The 18567-nt window shown below is 40.2% G+C and overlaps 1 protein-coding gene across 4 annotated transcripts in view; it reads right to left on the bottom strand.

The window, feature by feature from the left end:
- PPARGC1A (PPARG coactivator 1 alpha) overlaps window positions 1-18567 on the bottom strand; it is a 366886-nt gene that overhangs the window by 24286 nt on the left and 324033 nt on the right. For 3 of the 4 annotated variants that reach the window (XR_008971706.1, XM_057405624.1, XM_057405625.1), the window contains exons 3-7: window positions 8369-8563; window positions 7326-7448; window positions 6227-6431; window positions 2125-2170; window positions 1943-2016 (exon numbers count right to left, since the gene is read on the bottom strand). Coding sequence is in view for 3 of the 4 variants with exons in the window: in XM_057405624.1 (XP_057261607.1) it covers window positions 1943-2016; window positions 2125-2170; window positions 6227-6431; window positions 7326-7448; window positions 8369-8563 (643 nt within the window). In the remaining variant the exon portion in view is untranslated. The remainder of the gene's footprint in view (window positions 1-1942; window positions 2017-2124; window positions 2171-6226; window positions 6432-7325; window positions 7449-8368; window positions 8564-18567) is intronic. The other variant, XM_057405626.1, reaches the window with a different exon arrangement.

Raw genomic sequence — 18567 nt, 5'->3', positions numbered from 1 at the left:
GAAGTACTATATCCTGAAACTTCCTCACCACGCATTGCAAAGGCCAGAGCAAGCACAACGTGAAGTCCAAGAGCCACCATCATGTGGCTCTGCTTGATTAACAATGCCCCAGCTCCAGTTGGGGCAGACATGCTCCATCAACTCTTACCCTTCCTGATTATCATCAGTTTATTTTCTAGCTAGATTCTATTTACTTTCAGAGGGGAAAAAAACATCAAATCATATTTTTATAGCACGACATTCCTGTTCTTGTATTAGGCCAGTTGTGCTGTTTCACAGTTTCTGGTGCATTTTTAATGTGCTAGTTCTCTAAAACAATCACAGAGCTGTTCTGTTTCCTCCTCTGTGCACAGCTGATAAAGCAGAATGAATTTGGTAATACCATGAACATTCATGTTGCCACTACGGAGGCAATACTAGAGGACTACCCAGGAGTCAGACCGATTCCCATTTTCTGTCTCGTCAGCTGATGGGCAGAGCAGGCTGCTGACTTTCTGGCTGGGAGAAAACACTGCTCCCTTCAGCAATTTCAACGACTGCTTGTACCAGTCTGCTGTAGTCACCTCATCTGCCTCTTTCAGTTGGCAGCATTAAGCACTGACTTACCAGTGTGCTTACAAATGGGCACCCTCGTGCAGATTTGCTCTCCATTAATGATAAAAGAGGCTTCTCCATGCTTCAGACCTGGTGGCACTCAATGGGATTATCCTACTGCATAGAGTGAATTTTGCCGTGCTTGTGTTGGATTTGTGAAAAGAAGGTGTATTGCAAAGATGCTTCCTTTTGCCACGAGAGGAATGATTAAGACTGCAGTTTTTCAGGACATAGCAGAGGGCAGCGTGCATGTTTTAATGCTGAACCAGTAAAGAATTTTCTGAAAAAGTGAAATGATGATTGTATGGAGGTGAAAGCTCGAAGTACATACATAGATCTAGTGCTTGGGCCTGCTCTTGTGTAAAGCTACCACTAAATTTAGAGGCACTAAGTTGATTTATGGTACCTGAAGATGTATTTTGCAATGCGTCCAAAAATGCTAGAGATCACATAATTTACAATCCACTGTTATCCTGGGAGAAACACGTGTCAACTACATCTCTTATTTTTCAGTGTTACACAACAGGAAGAACATAGTCTTGGCAATAGATCAGGCGGATCTCAACGTGTGCTCTTGTGCTCAGTTCTGGACACTTCAGGAAAATGGAGGAAAAACAGAGTTCAGAGGAAAGCAGTAAAAAGGATCTGAGTCTGAAAGAATTGGCTTTAGTGGAAAGAAGAACTGCTGAATTAAATGAGCACAATGGGTGATGCATGAACTAAACCAGAACACGAGAAAAAAAATCTACAAGTCTTCAAAAGGTACAAACACCATGGATCTGAAAGGAGGAGGATAAAGGGGTATTGTGGGAAGCTAAAGGAAGAAATAAAGAGAAAGCAAGAATATAAAATGAATACCAAATTAAAAAAATTACCTCTAAGGTATGGAATAGTTTTTCAGTGGTAGAGAAGAAAGCTGTTATTTGTGACATATTAATCTAGAATTGACAAAGCACTGAAACTTGCAGTCACGTACAGCCCTAGACTGGCCTGGAGACAGACTGGATGACATAACTTTTCCATCTGTAACATCTATTACACTGTGCTGTGGGGTCTATCTTTGAAAGATGGTGCTGAGCAGTACAGAAATCTATGGGGAAATGGGGAAGTATAACAGATAAATGGTTTCATTCATATTTTTCAAGAAATTATGCTCTCTTGTGCAGGTTTGGAGCCATATTTTCAAACACATTCCTTCTCAGGTAACTGGATAAAGAGTCAATGCTAAACTGCATTGAAGTTAACCTCCTGGAGACCTCTGGAAGATCTCGGTGTACATGTGGTATATTAAAATGGACGTACACACAAGCCATGCTTAAAGCAAGAGCCAGCACACCCCATTTCTCACCTGCAGTTCCAGAGAGTTCCACACTTAAGGTTTGTTCAATAGTCTTGTTCTCAAATGGGGAACCCTTGGGATCACTGGAAGACAGGGCACATTTATAAAAACAAGCTGAAATGGAGTTGCTGTAGCCAAAATCTATTGAACCCCCCTCCCTTTTATAAATGTTTGCACTTTTTAGTACTTACTTTGGTGACTCGGGCGTCAATGGAAGTGATAAACTTGTTGGTTTGGCTAAAGGGAAAAAGAAAGCAATTATGGAATATTTAAGCACTCCAGAACATATCCTAAAAAGATTTATTTTTATTTTGGAGCTGGAATCCTATGTTAGTCAGTTAGGGCTGAGCTCTGATGACAGTTCAATAGCCATTTCAGTGTATCTATCTTAGCTAGATAAATAAGGAGACCCATCCTGATTCCTTATTACTGGTACTAAAAAGGCACATAAATTTCAACAATGATTTACATCAATTACTATGCCTCTGAAATACAGTACACAACCCAAATGCCAAGAACCTTTCAGAACAAGAGTAGTTAAGAATCAATGAAGAACTCTACAGGATAAACTGTGAAAATGAGATTTCTCTTAGAGTTAATTTAAACTACAGTTCACGTTTTGTTTGGAAACAGGAGCAGCAGAATAACTATGAAGTAACAGAACGTTATGAATATTCAGTTAATTTTAATTCTACAATATACAATTTTATATATAGCACTGAGAATAGGCTGTTTCTATGAGGCCAGAGTCCAACCAGTTATAGTCCAAATTTCTGCAAATTATCCTGCAAACTATGACAAGCCATGGACATAGTCACAGATGGTTAAATTGGGGTTGAAGCTCTCAGCACTACAATCCCAACATACACAAAAAGCAAAGCCTTAGCTATAAAAATACACATCTTCGTAGCTTTTATTCATGCAAACTTGTATTTTCCCAAAGCAAGCCAAGAACTGGGATGCTGTAATACAGCTAAGATTCCTTTAATTGCCAGAGAAATGTTTAAAAATTAAAATAATATTACTTGCAAATTTTACTTTTCAGAAGTAAGATTGATGTTTAAACGCAGAGAGCGCTGTACCAAGAGCAACAGCAGGGGATCTCTTTGGCAGATTAATTACTTAAGACAAAATGTTCCCCTTGAACACTCCTGCACTGCAGATCTTCTGTCCAGAGTGTCACTACTGCGTATTTCATATTCATTCCAGGCTTGAAGCTCCCATCAACATTAAAAGGATTTTATATGCAAATTGATTACTTTTATAAGCTCTAGAGCATTCCCGAAGTAATACCGCATTTATTTATTTTTTAAAATTAACTCAATTCTCAAGAGCTGCACATTGTTTCTCCTCCTTCCCATATGAAAGTTAGAAATGGAAGCTCAGGTGTTCACCTCGGGTTCACCTTCCTTAGAAGTGACTGCCAGAGTGAGGAGATGCACCTCAACGAGTTGTCTGCTCCAGCATTGCTGCTGATTTGCTCATAAAACAAGTGCCATAAAACTGAATGTAACCTGACACATTTCTGTGTATATTTTATATATGTTAGGGATAGTAATGTTTGCCATTGGCTACCTAGAGGTAAAACTGCCTTAAAAAAACCCAAATAGACAGATCTTACAGTAGGGTGCTGGAATAAAGTTTTATACAAAGGCTTACACTTCTTTGTAGAGGATAAAGAAGAAATTGATAAAGCAATTCAGGCTTTCTAAGGAAGTTGAGCGTGTAAGAGGTATTTAAGCTTCTAAAAAGTCTCATTCTAGCTCTTATTAGTCCCAGAGAATAGTCCTACATAAGAATAGATATAAAATCCTGCAGCACTGAGGTACAGAGCGAACCTGCTACAGATGGTCACAGAAGCAAGGCATTATCTCACACTACTTCATTTTAGGCAGAAATCACTGAGCTCTCCCACCGACAAATTCACATACCAAAACACTCATCAGTTTTCTTATTGCTAGGCAAGGGCTTGACCAAACAGTATTCCTGCAAAGGAGTCATCCTCACATACAGCTATTGATAGTGTAAATATTTAGTCAAGACGCTATCATTTTCTATGGTGCCTGTTTATTAGAGTTTCAAGGTCTACTGTGGTGTGTTTTTTTCTTATTAAAAAGGGTTCACATGAAGTTGCTTGTCCCTGTAAATTGAAAACATTCAGGTTCAAAAGAACTAAGTTTCCTCATGGGCAAATTTCAGTACAAAACTACAAATGATCTTTGGCATGAATGGGTTTGTGGACATTCCCATGCGTTTGCAATATGTTTGCAACCCTAAAGGAAAATACCATTTGACTTATCCTTCCTGAGCTTTCCCTAACTTTGAAAGAAAATATGAGACCTTGATTATTTTTTAGAACAGAAGGAGCCAATTTTCTTGTACTTTTGATTAAATGTATGAACAAATGACTGCAGGTCTGCAAATATCAGTTAAATTTGCAAGGTTGATTCTGCATGAATTGACTGTCCAAGCTGAAAGCATTATATTCTTGTATTTGTATTATATGCAAATCCATTGATATTGAAGTCATATATTGGTGCATGAGGCAAATTTGATGAAAAAACATTTCAGAACCCTGTAAATTAAACTGCAGGAATTAAAGAAGAGAGTAATTTCCCTCTGCCTGCAATTTCACCTGCAATACCACTACAGCCACAGTCATCTGTTAAAACAGTGGTAATTTAGTGATATGTCCCTTTGGTCTTCCCTCACCTCTCCTTCTGTGCTGCTTCCATAACCCAATGTGCACTGCTTCTTTGCACTGAACCTATAAAGTTGCCTCAGCTGGGGAAAAAAATGCAGTTCTGATCTGAACAGGAAGATTTATAATTTGTGTTTATGTGTGTGCGCACATACTTCTATGTATGTGTGTAATACATGTGCATATAGCATGTTATACACGATATACCTTATCAGGTATCCCTGTAACACCCAACGGTGTTAACAAAGCTACTGTAACTTCTGGCAGGTCAGTGTTTCAGTACCATTGTAGTAAGAGACACAGCTTTTACATGAACAGCTCAGTCTGGATGTTGCTGTGAAGCAGACTGCTGAAGCCATCCAGAAGGAGTGGCAGTTGGCATCCAAAAAGCTCTAGGGGCTGTTGGATTTCCTTCTTACAATAAACATTGTTCAGAGAATTCAAGATCGCAACGGGGAAAACTATGCTTAGGATGTCAGAATGTACAGCTGCAAGAAGGGTGGGAAGGGAAGATAATTTTTATTAAGTTTGCTTATACTTCATAGTAAAGAGGGAAAGATTAAATTCTATCGGGCTGAAAACGCAGGGAGGGGGGAAGGGAAATGAAAAAACATATATAATTGTTGCTTTGAAAATATCATGAAAACACATTCAGGGTCATACCCTGATCTCTGTTGCAGCCAGATCACTCCTATTGGCTTTACTGGAGTCATCCAGGATTTGCACTGATGTGACTGAGATAGGCACCTGGCCTTCTAGATGCCAGGCCAATATATGTATGTAGATATATATTAAAGTGATAGTATCCTAAAAAAAGCTCCTTTTGGGCTGTTAAGCTTTTACAGCTTTCCTTTATCTTGGGGAAAGAGGCATGGGAAGAGGGGGAGAGAAAGCAAGAGAGGGGGCTTTAAGTTCTTGCATCTCTGTCATAGATGTTGCTTGTAATATAGACCAATTCTTTATGCGTTGAGGGATACTAAAAGTCAACACAAGTGTTTAGTTTTGTCCATAAAGAATCTAGAAAGAGAGAGAAAGATCAGGATAGCAGCTAAACTTTCAACTATTTACGAAATAAAATTACAAACCAGCATCCTAGCTTTAACAGGAATGACACATTTATTGCTTTCTCTGTAGCAGTGAGAGCACTATTTATTGTCTCTTAAGGACTATGTGGCAGGTTAACAATGCCTTCAGTTTTACCCTAGCAAAAAAGAAAGCAGCTCACTAATGAACTGGCCTGCCTAGCTTGTTTAGGGGTATAATGATTTCTTAGTGGTATAGTACTCTCTGAATAAGTATCTCCGGCTAGCAGAGTATATTAACATGTGGTATTTGTTAAACTTTTTTTCCCCAAGGTTCTTTTTCTGAGGCTAGGCGCAATGGAGACAGGATTAAACTGTTTAAAAGCTAAATCTAGCTAACTAATTCTAACTTCTTTATACTATTTCAAAATTCTCCCTGCACAGAAGAGATGCTGGATTTACAATACTAAACCGAAGAACAAAGGTATCGAGGGTATTCACAGCTGCGGTACTTCAGCTCCCCTGTGTTACTGCTAGTACCAACATTGTGTTCTGTGGTCCTACACTTACCTTGCAGATGATTTGTCTGAGACTGCAGATGAGGCTTCCTTTTGGAGGTGCATTTCTCTCTGCTGCTGTTCCTGTTCTCTGCTGGTTTGGTCTGAGGAGGGTCATCATTCGTAGTCAGATATTTGAGAAGTTCAGAGCAAGGACGTCTTTGAGGCTTTTGCTGTTGACAAATGCTCTTCGCTTTATTGCTCCATGTATTCTCAGTCTTAAAACCAGGACATAATAAATAAAATAAAGTAAAATTAAAAAAAAAAAAAAGCTAAAATTAGCAAGCTGAACCTTATCAGAATGGATATAGGTTTTCTGAAGAGATGAGATTTTCAATGAAGTGTTCAGTCTAAGTGTACTAGATCTATGAGCTGTGAATAACTGTTTGCAGAACAAGGAAAGAAAATTACATTTAAAATTCCTAAATGACATTTATGCAGCTTTTTATTTCATTTCTCCTACATTTCAATGTTCCTACTCAGCAACATGTAACTAACAAGACCCTACAGCGCCTTTACTGTGAACAAAAAAATAAGCTGGTTTAAACCTTAATTTGCTGCTGATTGCTTGAGCCCAGTATTCATAACTCTCTTAAGTACCCCTAAATGCTCTGTTTTCAGTTACAGTGAATGGCAAGACAAACATTGTTTAATACTGCCTGCTAACAGAATTATGTCACAGCCCCCATTCTATCCAATTAATGGCTAATATACATTTTTTGCCAAGAATCCAGTGCCATTTTTCTTAGCTCAGACACCTGTTAAAATGGCAGTCCTGCATCCCGGAGTCACTCATAAGCAAAACCAGCCCACCAGCAAATATTATTGTAGCCTCTGCTACTCTGTATCAAGAGTAGGCCAGAGTAACAGACAGGGGGACTACAACTGCCAAAAGAAAAAGCATAAATGAAATATTCAGAGCATAAACGAGCTCAGGTGATTTTCTGGCACCCAGTCTATAACCTGTTCACTTCTTTTAAAAGCAGTTGCAAGATAGTAGGCAGATTAAAACAATACATATGTATCTACTGCTTGCTTGGTTGCTGAAAGCATAGAAGACCTTGTTATACTTTATCTTTCTTTTTTCCTTATTACAAAGATTAAGTTTGTACCTTAACAACCACAGGGCTTGTTCTGATCCTGTGATTAGTGTTTGCATGGTTTTGCGTGCTGAGACCACTGCATTCATTGTAATTTAGCTGAGTGTTGGCTGGAGCCAGCAAGAGCTTCTTAAGCTACAAACACATTAGGGAAAGGAAGGTGGAAGGAAAAGAGTAAAGTTAGGCATCTTTACGGATTAAAATGATTTATCTACATTTTTGCATAGTTAACTTAAAGTTAGCTATATCAATTCAGCAAGCAAAGTACAATACAACAGAAAGCAGGGCTTGATATTCTCCAGAGCAAGAAAGTTTCATTTTATTCTGGCTTGGCAGCATATTTCTGCTGCCTTTACTGCATTATACTGCAGGGCAAGCAGAAATGACAGGGGTTTTGGATTTCTGAATCCACGGCAAAATGAAATTCTCAGCGATCTGTTTGACAGAAAAGGCCTCTGATCTAGACAGAGACGTTAACTTTAACAGCCTAATGGATACAGTGTCAAGTTGCAGGTATCTCCCTCTGCTCTCACAGAAGCCAGGGATACAGGGCTTTCAGCAGATACAGAATCACATCTCAAACTGGCTTTACTGAGTAAAATGCACGTAAGGTTTCACACACATCCTCACCCAAGGTTCAGTTTTGCCCTGCTTAGCACTAAGCTGGTGCTTCCTGGTTAGCCCCACATCCCACCAGACTCAATGGGCCTTTCTTCACAGATCACCAAAAGTGACGTCTAAATATACATACAAAAACCAGCCCCAATAAATGAAATATGTATTAAAACCATTACCCTGACTTATCTCAGCAGAATGATAAGCAAAAGTGTCAGCCATTAGCACAAGAATCTCAAAAACAATCTCTTCAACACACTTGTTGCACAAATTGCCTATACTGGTGGGTTGTTTTTCTCCACTTAATTTTCAGTTCTTTACTTGATTTTCCTTTCCAGTCTAAATTAAAAGTCCAGACCTCACTGTGACTACATCATACCCATGCAGTGGGTAGCCAGAGGCATATCCAATTCCTGTTAAACAGTAGGAAGGGTTCTTACTAGAGACGGCTCTTCTGCCTCCTGAGTTGGAGGGGTGCCGTCGGGCATTTGCGAAGGACTAGCAGCATTTTCGTTGGTCACATCTCCATCTGTCAGTGCATCAAATGAAGGCAATCCATCCTCATCCACAGGGATGCTGTCCAGTGTTTCAGTGAGAACTGCTAGCAAGTTTGCCTCACTCTCTTCATCTATCTTCTGTGGGAGGGGACAAAACAAAAAGCAGAACCAGGTGAGGAGAGAAAAGGATCAAGGTGATGCCTTTGAATGTCAAAGAGCAGTCAAAACTTACTTAAACCAGCCCTTGAAGCAGTAACTTGCAATAGAATCTCGGAAGATGTAATAATAATGCAGATGCAATGAAATGATCCATCTCTGCATTCAAGAGAAATCTTTTTGCACTTGCATTGTATTGCTCTGGTTTACTTTTATTCCACAATCTTTTATTTTTTTAATCAGGTGCTAACAATGGTAAGTAAGCACTCAGGGATTGTATTACAGGATGCACCCAAGCTGCTGACACCTAATGATGGTGTCAACCCAGGCTGTCTCTTTTTTTCTAACACTGAACACCAGCTAATTGACCTGACAAAATTACAAGAACCAGTGAATGCTCCATCCCTGGCACTGTTCAAGGCCAGGTTGGACGAGGCCTTGGGTGATATGATTTAGCATAAGGTGTCCCTGCCCATGGCAGGGGGGTTGGAACTAGATGATCTTAAGGTCCTTTCCAACCCTAACGATTCTATGATTCTATGAGTAAGACAGCTAATCAGAAGACCAAAAGGAAACAGCAGTGAAATTTGGAACACATTGTTCACGTATGTGTCCCCATGTAAGGAAGAAAGGGTTTCCCTTTCATACTTCCGGAAATCCTTGCTCCAAATTCAAACGAACAACTTCCCATTCCTGAGCCACCAGGGCTCATATTGTAAATGGCAGGCTCTTTGGGTTTCTTTTAAAGAAATGTATTAGGCAGGTTGCCTTTGAAGTTGTCCTTTCAAGTTATGTCATTTGAGTGCTCATTGTAACTACTGTATGCATTTATCTAATTCAGACTGCAATTACAAAAAGTAGATTAATTCCTAATCAGATGTGGCTGTAATGTTAATTTGTATTAGATATCATATTTCAGCAAAAAGACTTCTTTTTTTTTGTCAAATTGAGTAAATCTAAATGTCTTCTGATTTTTAATGAAATATAGTCCCTACTGTATATTAAGGTACAGATTTTTTAGAGTACTGAGAATTCTGAGGAGTAGAATCATGTGAAAATCATTATATTTATTTTGCAGAAAGACTGGAAATTGATCTTGACATATCAATTATCTCGGATTCCTAGGCTGATCCTAGTGCTATTAAAGTAAATGAAAAGCATTTCACTGATATCAAATGGGGAGTTTTTCCACCAGCTTCAGAGTGGCTCATCACGTTCCAGGCTCCCTCTGTGACGAGATTTCAGCTAAGTTCAACTCTCATGGTTTAAAACGAACTAGCAAGGAATGCACGAGGTAAGAGGAACAAAACCAAGAAGCTAAAAAAGTCAACAAGAAGACATTGCCAGTCACACCTCAGAAAAAAAGTAATAAAAAAAAAAAATCAAGGGAATCTGCGTATTCCCTTAGCAGGACTTTTTTCAGTAATTCTTTTATCTGAACAGAGATGCTCATAAACCACATAGATAATTGCTCCTGCCAGACTTCTCTGCCAAATCATACCTCATGGCTTCTTACAGAAAAACTCTTTCTTCGAGCTGGAAAGCCACAGCAAAACACAAACTGGTCTGGCACTTACAGCATCATCCCCAAGAAGCAAATAAACAGGCAAAGCTAATGCTAAGGAGAAGCATTTACTTAATAGACCAAAAGGGGCTTGGTCACTGAGAAAGAGTACAAGTTCCTGTATCTGGTGATTTCCACCACACTAAGCAGACACATGTACAGTGATCATTCAGTGTTCAGAGGATAGAAATAAGCAGGGGGGAGCCACTTTGTGAATGAAACCATGCTCCAAATCCAACTTTTCACTGCCACTTTTTGAGAGGAAAAGAGGAAAATTATGGTGTCACTTCTAAAAAATACAAAAGGCCATTATAGGGAAAGAAAAAAAAGCACTTTGCAATGTAACAAAGCACTGGCTTTTTTTTTCCAGTGGCATTTCAAGTCCCTTGCAGGTGGGGGTATGAACGGTGGAAAGAGCCAGCCCTCATCTAGCTGTGGAGGGCACTGGCTGCCTAACCCCCAACCCCACACCAGGAACTTCTTCAGCAAGTCTAGGTGGTGGGGCGCACTGCTAGGCCTTGCAGCTTATAAAGCTGACAACAAAGCTGGAAGTGTTCCTATTTCTAATTGGGAATGCCTTCTTTAATAATAGCATGCCAGAAGAAACCCTGATATTTGCTTTTAGCTGCTCAGTTCTTATGCTTTAAACAGACATTCAAGTGCACTGACATTCAAGAACAGAAAGTTGAGTGGACACGAGTCCTCATCACAGCAATTTCAATTAGTTTTGTACAAGTTTCAACATTCAAACACCCCAGAGAAAGCAGAGGATGTGACAAAGAGGACTCTCTTAAACAATTAATGTCACTTTCCATTATTGCTTCAGTCCCAATTTACAGAGCAAATAAATCAAAGTCACCACAGATGAAACACACTAGCTGGCTAACACATGTCTATTCACAAACGACATGGCAGCAAGAACACATTAGTCAAGAAAATGACATTGCTAGATAACCTTTTAAAGGTTTAACTATGCTATTGCTCCTAATTGTCCTAAATTACTGTTTATAAAGAAACACAATTATTAGATACAACAGAAATAGTGCTGAGGGGAGATGCGGAGGCAGAGATGGCCGAATACATCAACGTCTGAGCAATAATCACTGAAGCAGCAGCTTTCTGCTTTGCTATCGCAACCTGAGTCTTGGTGTTGACAGCACTGGGGAGAAGCAAGCCACGGCCAAATGCAGGCTCTTTCACGGTTTCAGCACTGTCACTACAGAAGTTCACATTTCAGACTGGCATCCAACCTGCTCATCACAGGCTCAGTGCATCAGGATGAGCTAAGCACCTTCAATGTCCACCGAGGTCAGAGGATGCACTGCGTGCTCTCAGGAACTCACTCCATCATGTCCCTAACTTCCAAGCAGAGACACACTGAAAAAGGTTTTCTTTTGTCTAAAGGAGGAGATTCTAAGCATTTAGACCACCTAAGTGAACTACAGGCTGTAAGGAAAAGGGGTGGAGGACAGTTTTGAACATAAAGATGCGCGGCAAATACATACAGTTATTAAACACGAAAACAATTTGTAATGATTCCATCTTGCTAACTATTGGGTCTTTTTAATACAGAAGCAGTTAGGCATCACTTCCGAGCCATATTGTATGAACTTCTCAACATCCTTGGTTGTTAGTTTAACACAAAGACATCAGAGCCAGAGGTTTTTTGATCCCTGTAAACCTTCACCCTGCTGAAGGAGGCAAGGAGCCCAAGTATGTCACTGAATGCTCGTGCTTCCACATTTCTGACAGCAAAAATTTCTAGTGTATCCATAATGGCATTAGCTCTGAAAGGAAGTAAGATTTGGCACTGGTGTTACTATGGTTGGGTGAATTCAATGGGGAAGGCTAGCTAGTGCTGTAAGCTGCCAGGACACCAACCAGTCCTCAAAAATGAGCGATCTAGGAGCCTAAAGATGACGGAAAAAACCTGTGTTTTTCTCTGCTTTTACATGTTTTGCTCTAACACTTTAATATTTCTACAGCACTAAAAATAATTCTCTGTCTGAAAATACTTTATTAGTTGTGTAACAATCTTACTCTAATTGGGTTTTTGCCTTCAGTAAAATGTCTCCAGAGATAATCTCTCTTTGGCCGGTGAAAAGCTATATGAAACAAGTTGATAATTTACCCACACAAAGGTATTTAAATCCTCTACCCCATGTAATTCCTTCTCTTTTGCTTATTCTGTCTACTAATGGAGATGGTTCACCTCATGCTTATCCCTTTATGTCTGTAATACCTGTTACTTGTCAGCAATCCTATTGCAAAGGCCAAAGACTGAGCTGCAGTGGAGACTCAGCCACCTTGTCCTTCACATGCATCCCTTTAAGGTGCATATTTTGAGAATTGTTGTATTTTTTCCTTAGAATTTTCTTCCTTTAAAAATTTTACAAAGTTTTAAAACCACTGTCACTACCATCACCAATCCTTCTTGGAAACCTTAAGGCCAGCATGCAGATGCCCTGATGTGGAACTCTCCTGTAGCTCTCCCACAGTCAGCACTGGTACGCTGACTCACTCCAGAAAAGGCTCAATCACATAATTTAGAAAACCTTTTCCAAATGTTCATAGTACCTCCAATGTCTTCCCTCTGGTTGATTTCCCTCCACCTAATTTGAGATTATCACATGCACAGCTTTTTGTTACTGTACCTCAAGGAGTGAGATCAGCTAATGAATGATGCTCTAAAGTTTCTTCTCTGATAATCTGAACAGTGCAGATTATATTGAAAGATCTGTTCATGACTCATGCTGAAAGATCAGGGTCTAAACTATGTGTTTAATCCACAGCCCCAAGTTACTGGGAACAGTGGCAGCCTGCCACATCTTCGGAAAAAGCCCAGGAAACTTCAGGACAGATTCACAGCTGGTAGGAGCTGTCACTGCTCCAGCAGCCCAGCCTGGTACGCAATTCAGAGCAGCCAGGTGTACACCTCAACACACAGGGGATCGCCATTTCAACGTATCGACTCATTTCTCCTCAGTAGCCTAAAATCTATTCATTAGCACAATTAACAAAGACAATAAAAGATTTTCCTCCAGCTGAAAATGTCTGAGAGATCTAAAAATACTAATACATTATGGCACTACTTTCCAAAGCACAAAAATGACTTGTGAGCACATCTGGGACTTCCAACAGATTTGACTCCTTATCACATATTTTGGAATAAAAACATCGTTAAGATTCACACCACTAGGAGAAATGAGGGGTACAGATTTGCACTTTTTTTTGTACACAGGGATGCACCAAAAACCCAGTAACATCATGCCAGGGCTGAGAACCTCCTGTCAACAAATGTGCAGGAGTAGGGGCAGATGGTGTCTCAGCCCTGGCCCCTCAAACCAAGCCTTCCCACCTGAGGATAGGAAGCCACAAGCTGGGCAGAAGCACAGGGAAGGCAGGAGGAGGGAAGGGATTAGAATCCAGGGTGGTCTTCCTGCTCCTGCCACTGAAAAATGAGAGCTGACATCAGGGACAGTGAAAGGGAAGAATTATAGCCCAAGTTTTGCCTCTTCTGAAGCCAAAGGAGCCAACCTGCCACAGCACTGGCACAGACAGTGCTGCCATGGTGATTTTGCAGCCTTCTCAGTGTGCTGTCCAAAGCAAGTGCCTCCTTCTCAAGTCAGAGCTGGCCATACCTGGCACTCTTTTCTCCCAGGGCCAAACAAGAATCAGTGGTCCAAATAGAGAACCACTTCTTCCACCCTAACTGCTCACAACTAGTCCCATGCCATTATATATTTTGAGAAGTATTTCAGCTTTTATTTTGCTGCTCAATTGCTTGCAAATCCTTATGCATCCTCTGCTGTCCCACAGTAAAAATCCACATGATGCATTTGCATTAGAATGTTTTTCCAAGGTCTGTTAGTCTGGTCCCCAAGAGACACTCCCATAATTGAAATGCTTAAGTCCAGAGCTATCAATTATCTTTAAAAACAAAATGGAGTCCCACTAGGAGAAAATTACAGCCAGGTTTCTTTATATGTAGTAGAAATAAGGGGATTAATTATCATCACCCCTGTGCAAATGCCTTTAGGGCATGGGAAGGAAAGAAGTTATCTCGTCTTGAAGGAGAAAGCTATACTCACACTTCTCATATGCACTTATAGGCAAAGACCACTTGAATCCTGAAGGAGGCATCCCGAGCTTGCCTTCTGATTTTGGCAGTCAGATTGCCCAACATATGGACCACATATATGCATCTCCTGGGTAGGACCAATCACATCACTGTATTTATGCAACAGCTTCACTCCAGATGGATTTCTGGAGGTATTGTACCAATCTGAAGCAATATGCTGTGCCATCCCACTCTCCCTCCAAACAATGTTAAATAAATAGTGTAATTATACACAATGCAGGTACTGCAATACTTAACTTCCAGAGGGAGGTCCCTGGAGTGGAACGAACTCCCGGCATTGCTACCAGGGACATTACAGCACAGCAGGAATGACCTGTGCAAGGTCTGCAGGCTGAAGGAAATGGGAGCACCTGCAGCATTCATTTCTCCCCTCCCTCCTCCAGGGTATAACAACATTAGCGTAACAATTTATTATTATTAATATACTCAACATGGTGTAAATTCCTAGTCTTGAAAAGCTATCACGTTCAATCTTGGTAACTGATCTCAGGTTACTTTCTCTCTGAGCGACCAAGCTCATCAGATTTCTGTCAAGTGTCTGCAGTTAAAGTATCACAACACAAAACCATGGCACAGGCCATTTGTAAATATGGTTTTCTTTAAGATTGTGCCCTTGATAACCTGAAGTAACGCTGCCGTAGCTCCTGTGAGATGGACTCATTTTTCAGGTGAAAAATATAACCCTTCTGCTCTAAGCTAAACATTTCAGTGTAGAAGAGCTCAGTAAACATTCTTCTACCATAAAGTCACTTGATTTTATTGCTTCTAATGAGCTGTTGCACTTCAGAAGTTTCTACGAAACTGGATACTGTTTCATTTTTTCATCTCACAATCTGAGGATCCAGCTAGCAACCTGCAACTTCTTCTACATCTTCTGACCAAAATTCATTCATGTTTAGCAAACGATTGCAATTTCATTTGTGTAAACTGTATTTTTCTCTTCTATGATAGTAATCTTTGATTCCGGGAAAAGGCAAAACAAAAAATCACCTGAGAACAAGCTATCGTGCCACTGACTGTGTTAAAGGGACCAATGATAAGATATTGCTGTGCTAGAATCAGTGCACCAGTGGTAGACCCAATATCAAAAATTTATGGTAATTGAAACCACAGAATCTTTGGAAATGCAGTCAATTTGACTCAGTATCGAAAGGTCACTCTATTCAATTTATACTTGATGCTGAGCACAATATTGAGAAAACACCTGAAAGCAAATCATCTTATCAGCAGTTTGGGCCTCAACATTTACTGACTACATACGCTAATTTGCTGATTACTGAATAAATGCATTACCTATGTTTTGGACTGGTTTAGCTCACCAGAGGGGCTTTTTAACTTGTACAGCACTTGACACCGTAAAAGTACTACCAAACCTCTTACCAGGAACTGCATGTCTGTAATACTGAGGCACGCCGTGGACAAATTCTGATGTTGCCTTGCCCAGTGCCAGGTAAGATCACCTGGTCTTCATGGGTCAGGAACTGCAGCAGAAGACCCGACATGTCTTGTCTGGCCTGCAGCATGCTAGGTCAGGGCAGAGCTCCACATCGAATCAAAACTCTACCTACGTCTAAGAACAGGGGAAGGACAGAAGTGCAAAGGAAAGAAAGAGCTTGATGAAGAGACACATAAGAAAGGCTGGGAGTTTCAGTGTACCAGATGACCAGAGAAGTAAAGAAGGAGGTCAAGTTTTCTTGCTGCCAGCACTAGTGGGAAAGCATGGGCGAGGTGCTGCTGGCAAGGGGGGACACAGGATGGTCAGCCTGAGCCGCACAAGTAGATCACTGCCTGAGCGCGGGAGGTTACGCAGCCTGCCCTCCCAGCCTGGAGCAGCACACAGCGCCTCACACCCATCCTCCCTTCCCCTTTTACACACAATCTTTCATGCACGTGACAAAGTCCTGAGCAACAACCCAGACGGAGATTTGTAATTATTATTACACACCTAAACCACACAGGAGGGTAGAGAGTTACAGTTCCAAAGCAAGAATCCCAATCCAGATGAGCTCTGACAGGGAATGGGTATTGCAAAAAGAGGGAAGTGGGGGGTGGGGAAGGCTACATGCTACAGTGTAAGATAGGGAAGACATTTGGACTCTCCCCATTGCAGAGCTTTTAGCGACGGTGTCAGCAGTATTTCAGTCCAAATATTCAAACACTGCTTGCTCAGATTTATTTATTTACTTGATTTATGGTGCATGCCCACATTAATCTGTCTGTGCACTGACAAAATTTTTCAGCATTCATATACCTTTGTAAGGAAGCATGGCATGTTCTGGGGGAAAAAAAAAAGAGCTAGATATAGTTTGCAGTGATTATTTCACACATGTAATTGATGTAAACCCTTCTTTTTCCTCTTCATAATGACAGACATCTCTAAAAAATGCACTTGCGTGGTAGTATAGACCCTTCTCTTTTGCAAACTGTGAAGCATAATCTTGTCGCTTTTGTTCATTCTGTGTTTCAGTGTTGCATTTGCTTTAGCTTTAATTATACTGGATGTGTCAGGATGTCTATCATAATCCCTACTTCTTTCTAGAGATTTATGACTCTACACAAATATAAATTTCAGGGTAAAATTATATACAATATAGCAGAGAAGCATTTTACATGTATTTTTTAATTTTGTTCAATTATGCAGAGACTGGGTTTTGTGCGAACAGAGCACACACTCAAAACCTCCTTTTTAAACCACAAAATATGACACTTCTATTTGGTGCTTTTACTGTTAGAAAATTGGAATTTAATTTGACCAGGAAATTAGCATTTGTAAGGAATCAAGTTCATTAAATGCTTTGTATAGTGTTTTAATTTTTTAGCATGTTCAACTTCATCAAACCTACTGCCATGCCTGTTGAACAGGTACAACAAAAGCAAGTCATGTCTCACGGGAAGAAAAACACCAGTTTTTCTTAGACCTGCAGTGTCAAAGGATCACTAATACATCTGGGCTACTTATCAATTTTTATTGTGTTCTAACTGGATGGCTGCCATCTGGTCTGAGGTGGCTAAATGACTTTATTCAGACACGACACAAAAAACTTGTTTACAACGCTAAAGATGAATTTCTGTATTTGTTTTACCTATGTAACTATACTCCTGCCTTCAAGTGTCACAGCAATGGCTCCACCATCCTCCTGGTGTGTGCCAGCAGACGTGATGAGTGACACACATTTACAGGGGTGGTTTAGTTAGATAAAATAAACAGAGATAGTAGGCATTAGCCCTAAAATACCTGAGGAAATCACCACAAAAAGGAAAAAAAAATATCTTTAGGTATATATACTCTTAATGAGCTAAAAAAGTTTCAGAAAACCTTAGTAGCATTCCCATATCTGAGGAGATGCTCAGCTAAGAGAACACCCCAAGTACCACTACTGTGAGTATCCCAGGCTGAAAGCAGTAAAAGGCTCCATTATAAAGAAGCACCAGGTAAGAGTGTGGAGATGCCACACTAAGGAAGGTGCTAACAGGTATAGTGTTTAACACAGCACAGATCACAGGTGCATTTTGCCAGGCTTTTCAGTTCACTTTTACAGTCCCATGAAAACAAAATGTAAGCTTGTCCCAGCAGGCAAATAAGCCCTTGCCTCAAAAAACAGTGACACCCTTCAGGACGAAGTCAGGTGTCTGAATTTTCCACCAGTTAAACGTGGATTCGTTTAGATACCTCATAATATCCTTAACTATGTATTTCCTTGATTTGTCACTAGGTGATAAGGCTTTAATGGTCTTTCAATGCAATTTTGTGCATGTGAATAGAATTATAAACTAGAGACGGTGACTTTAAAACAGAAAACATTAAAAGAAAATAAAGATCAGAGAAGAGCTATCTGTTGCAAAGCCTCCTCTAGAGAACATCCACTGTTGGATTGTTTCTGTATTTCCTGGAACTCACTGGTCTTCACAGATACTGCTGATGAAATGGACTTGACACTAAAATGTATAACTAATTTGCTAATTTACACTAAGGCTACCCTGTTCATTTACCTTCAATCAGCCTAGAAGAGTTATGTAATGCATGCATACTGTGATGCACACTATGGTTCTCACTGCAGTTGCCTCTCTCCTATTTATTTCTTAGTCAAAACTGAATGTATTGCTCATTCTCTGCTCATCTTTTAACAATGCGTATTCCTGATCACCAGCCCTCCACATGTACAATGAAAAGGCTGTCTTTTTCTTTGCAAGGTACTGATGTTAACCAGTCCCTTTTTCATAAGAAATGGTGAAAATCAACCTGGGCAACATTTTTGCCCTCCTTAGAAAAGACCTATAACA

Source organism: Pezoporus wallicus, unplaced genomic scaffold, assembly GCF_028554395.1.
Source record: "Pezoporus wallicus isolate ANWC-B61680 ecotype Strahan unplaced genomic scaffold, APGP_CSIRO_Pwel_v1 contig_642, whole genome shotgun sequence".
Taxonomy (NCBI): domain Eukaryota; kingdom Metazoa; phylum Chordata; class Aves; order Psittaciformes; family Psittacidae; genus Pezoporus; species Pezoporus wallicus.
Note: the sequence above shows the minus strand (reverse complement) of the source record. Positions and strands in the feature narration are given on the sequence as shown.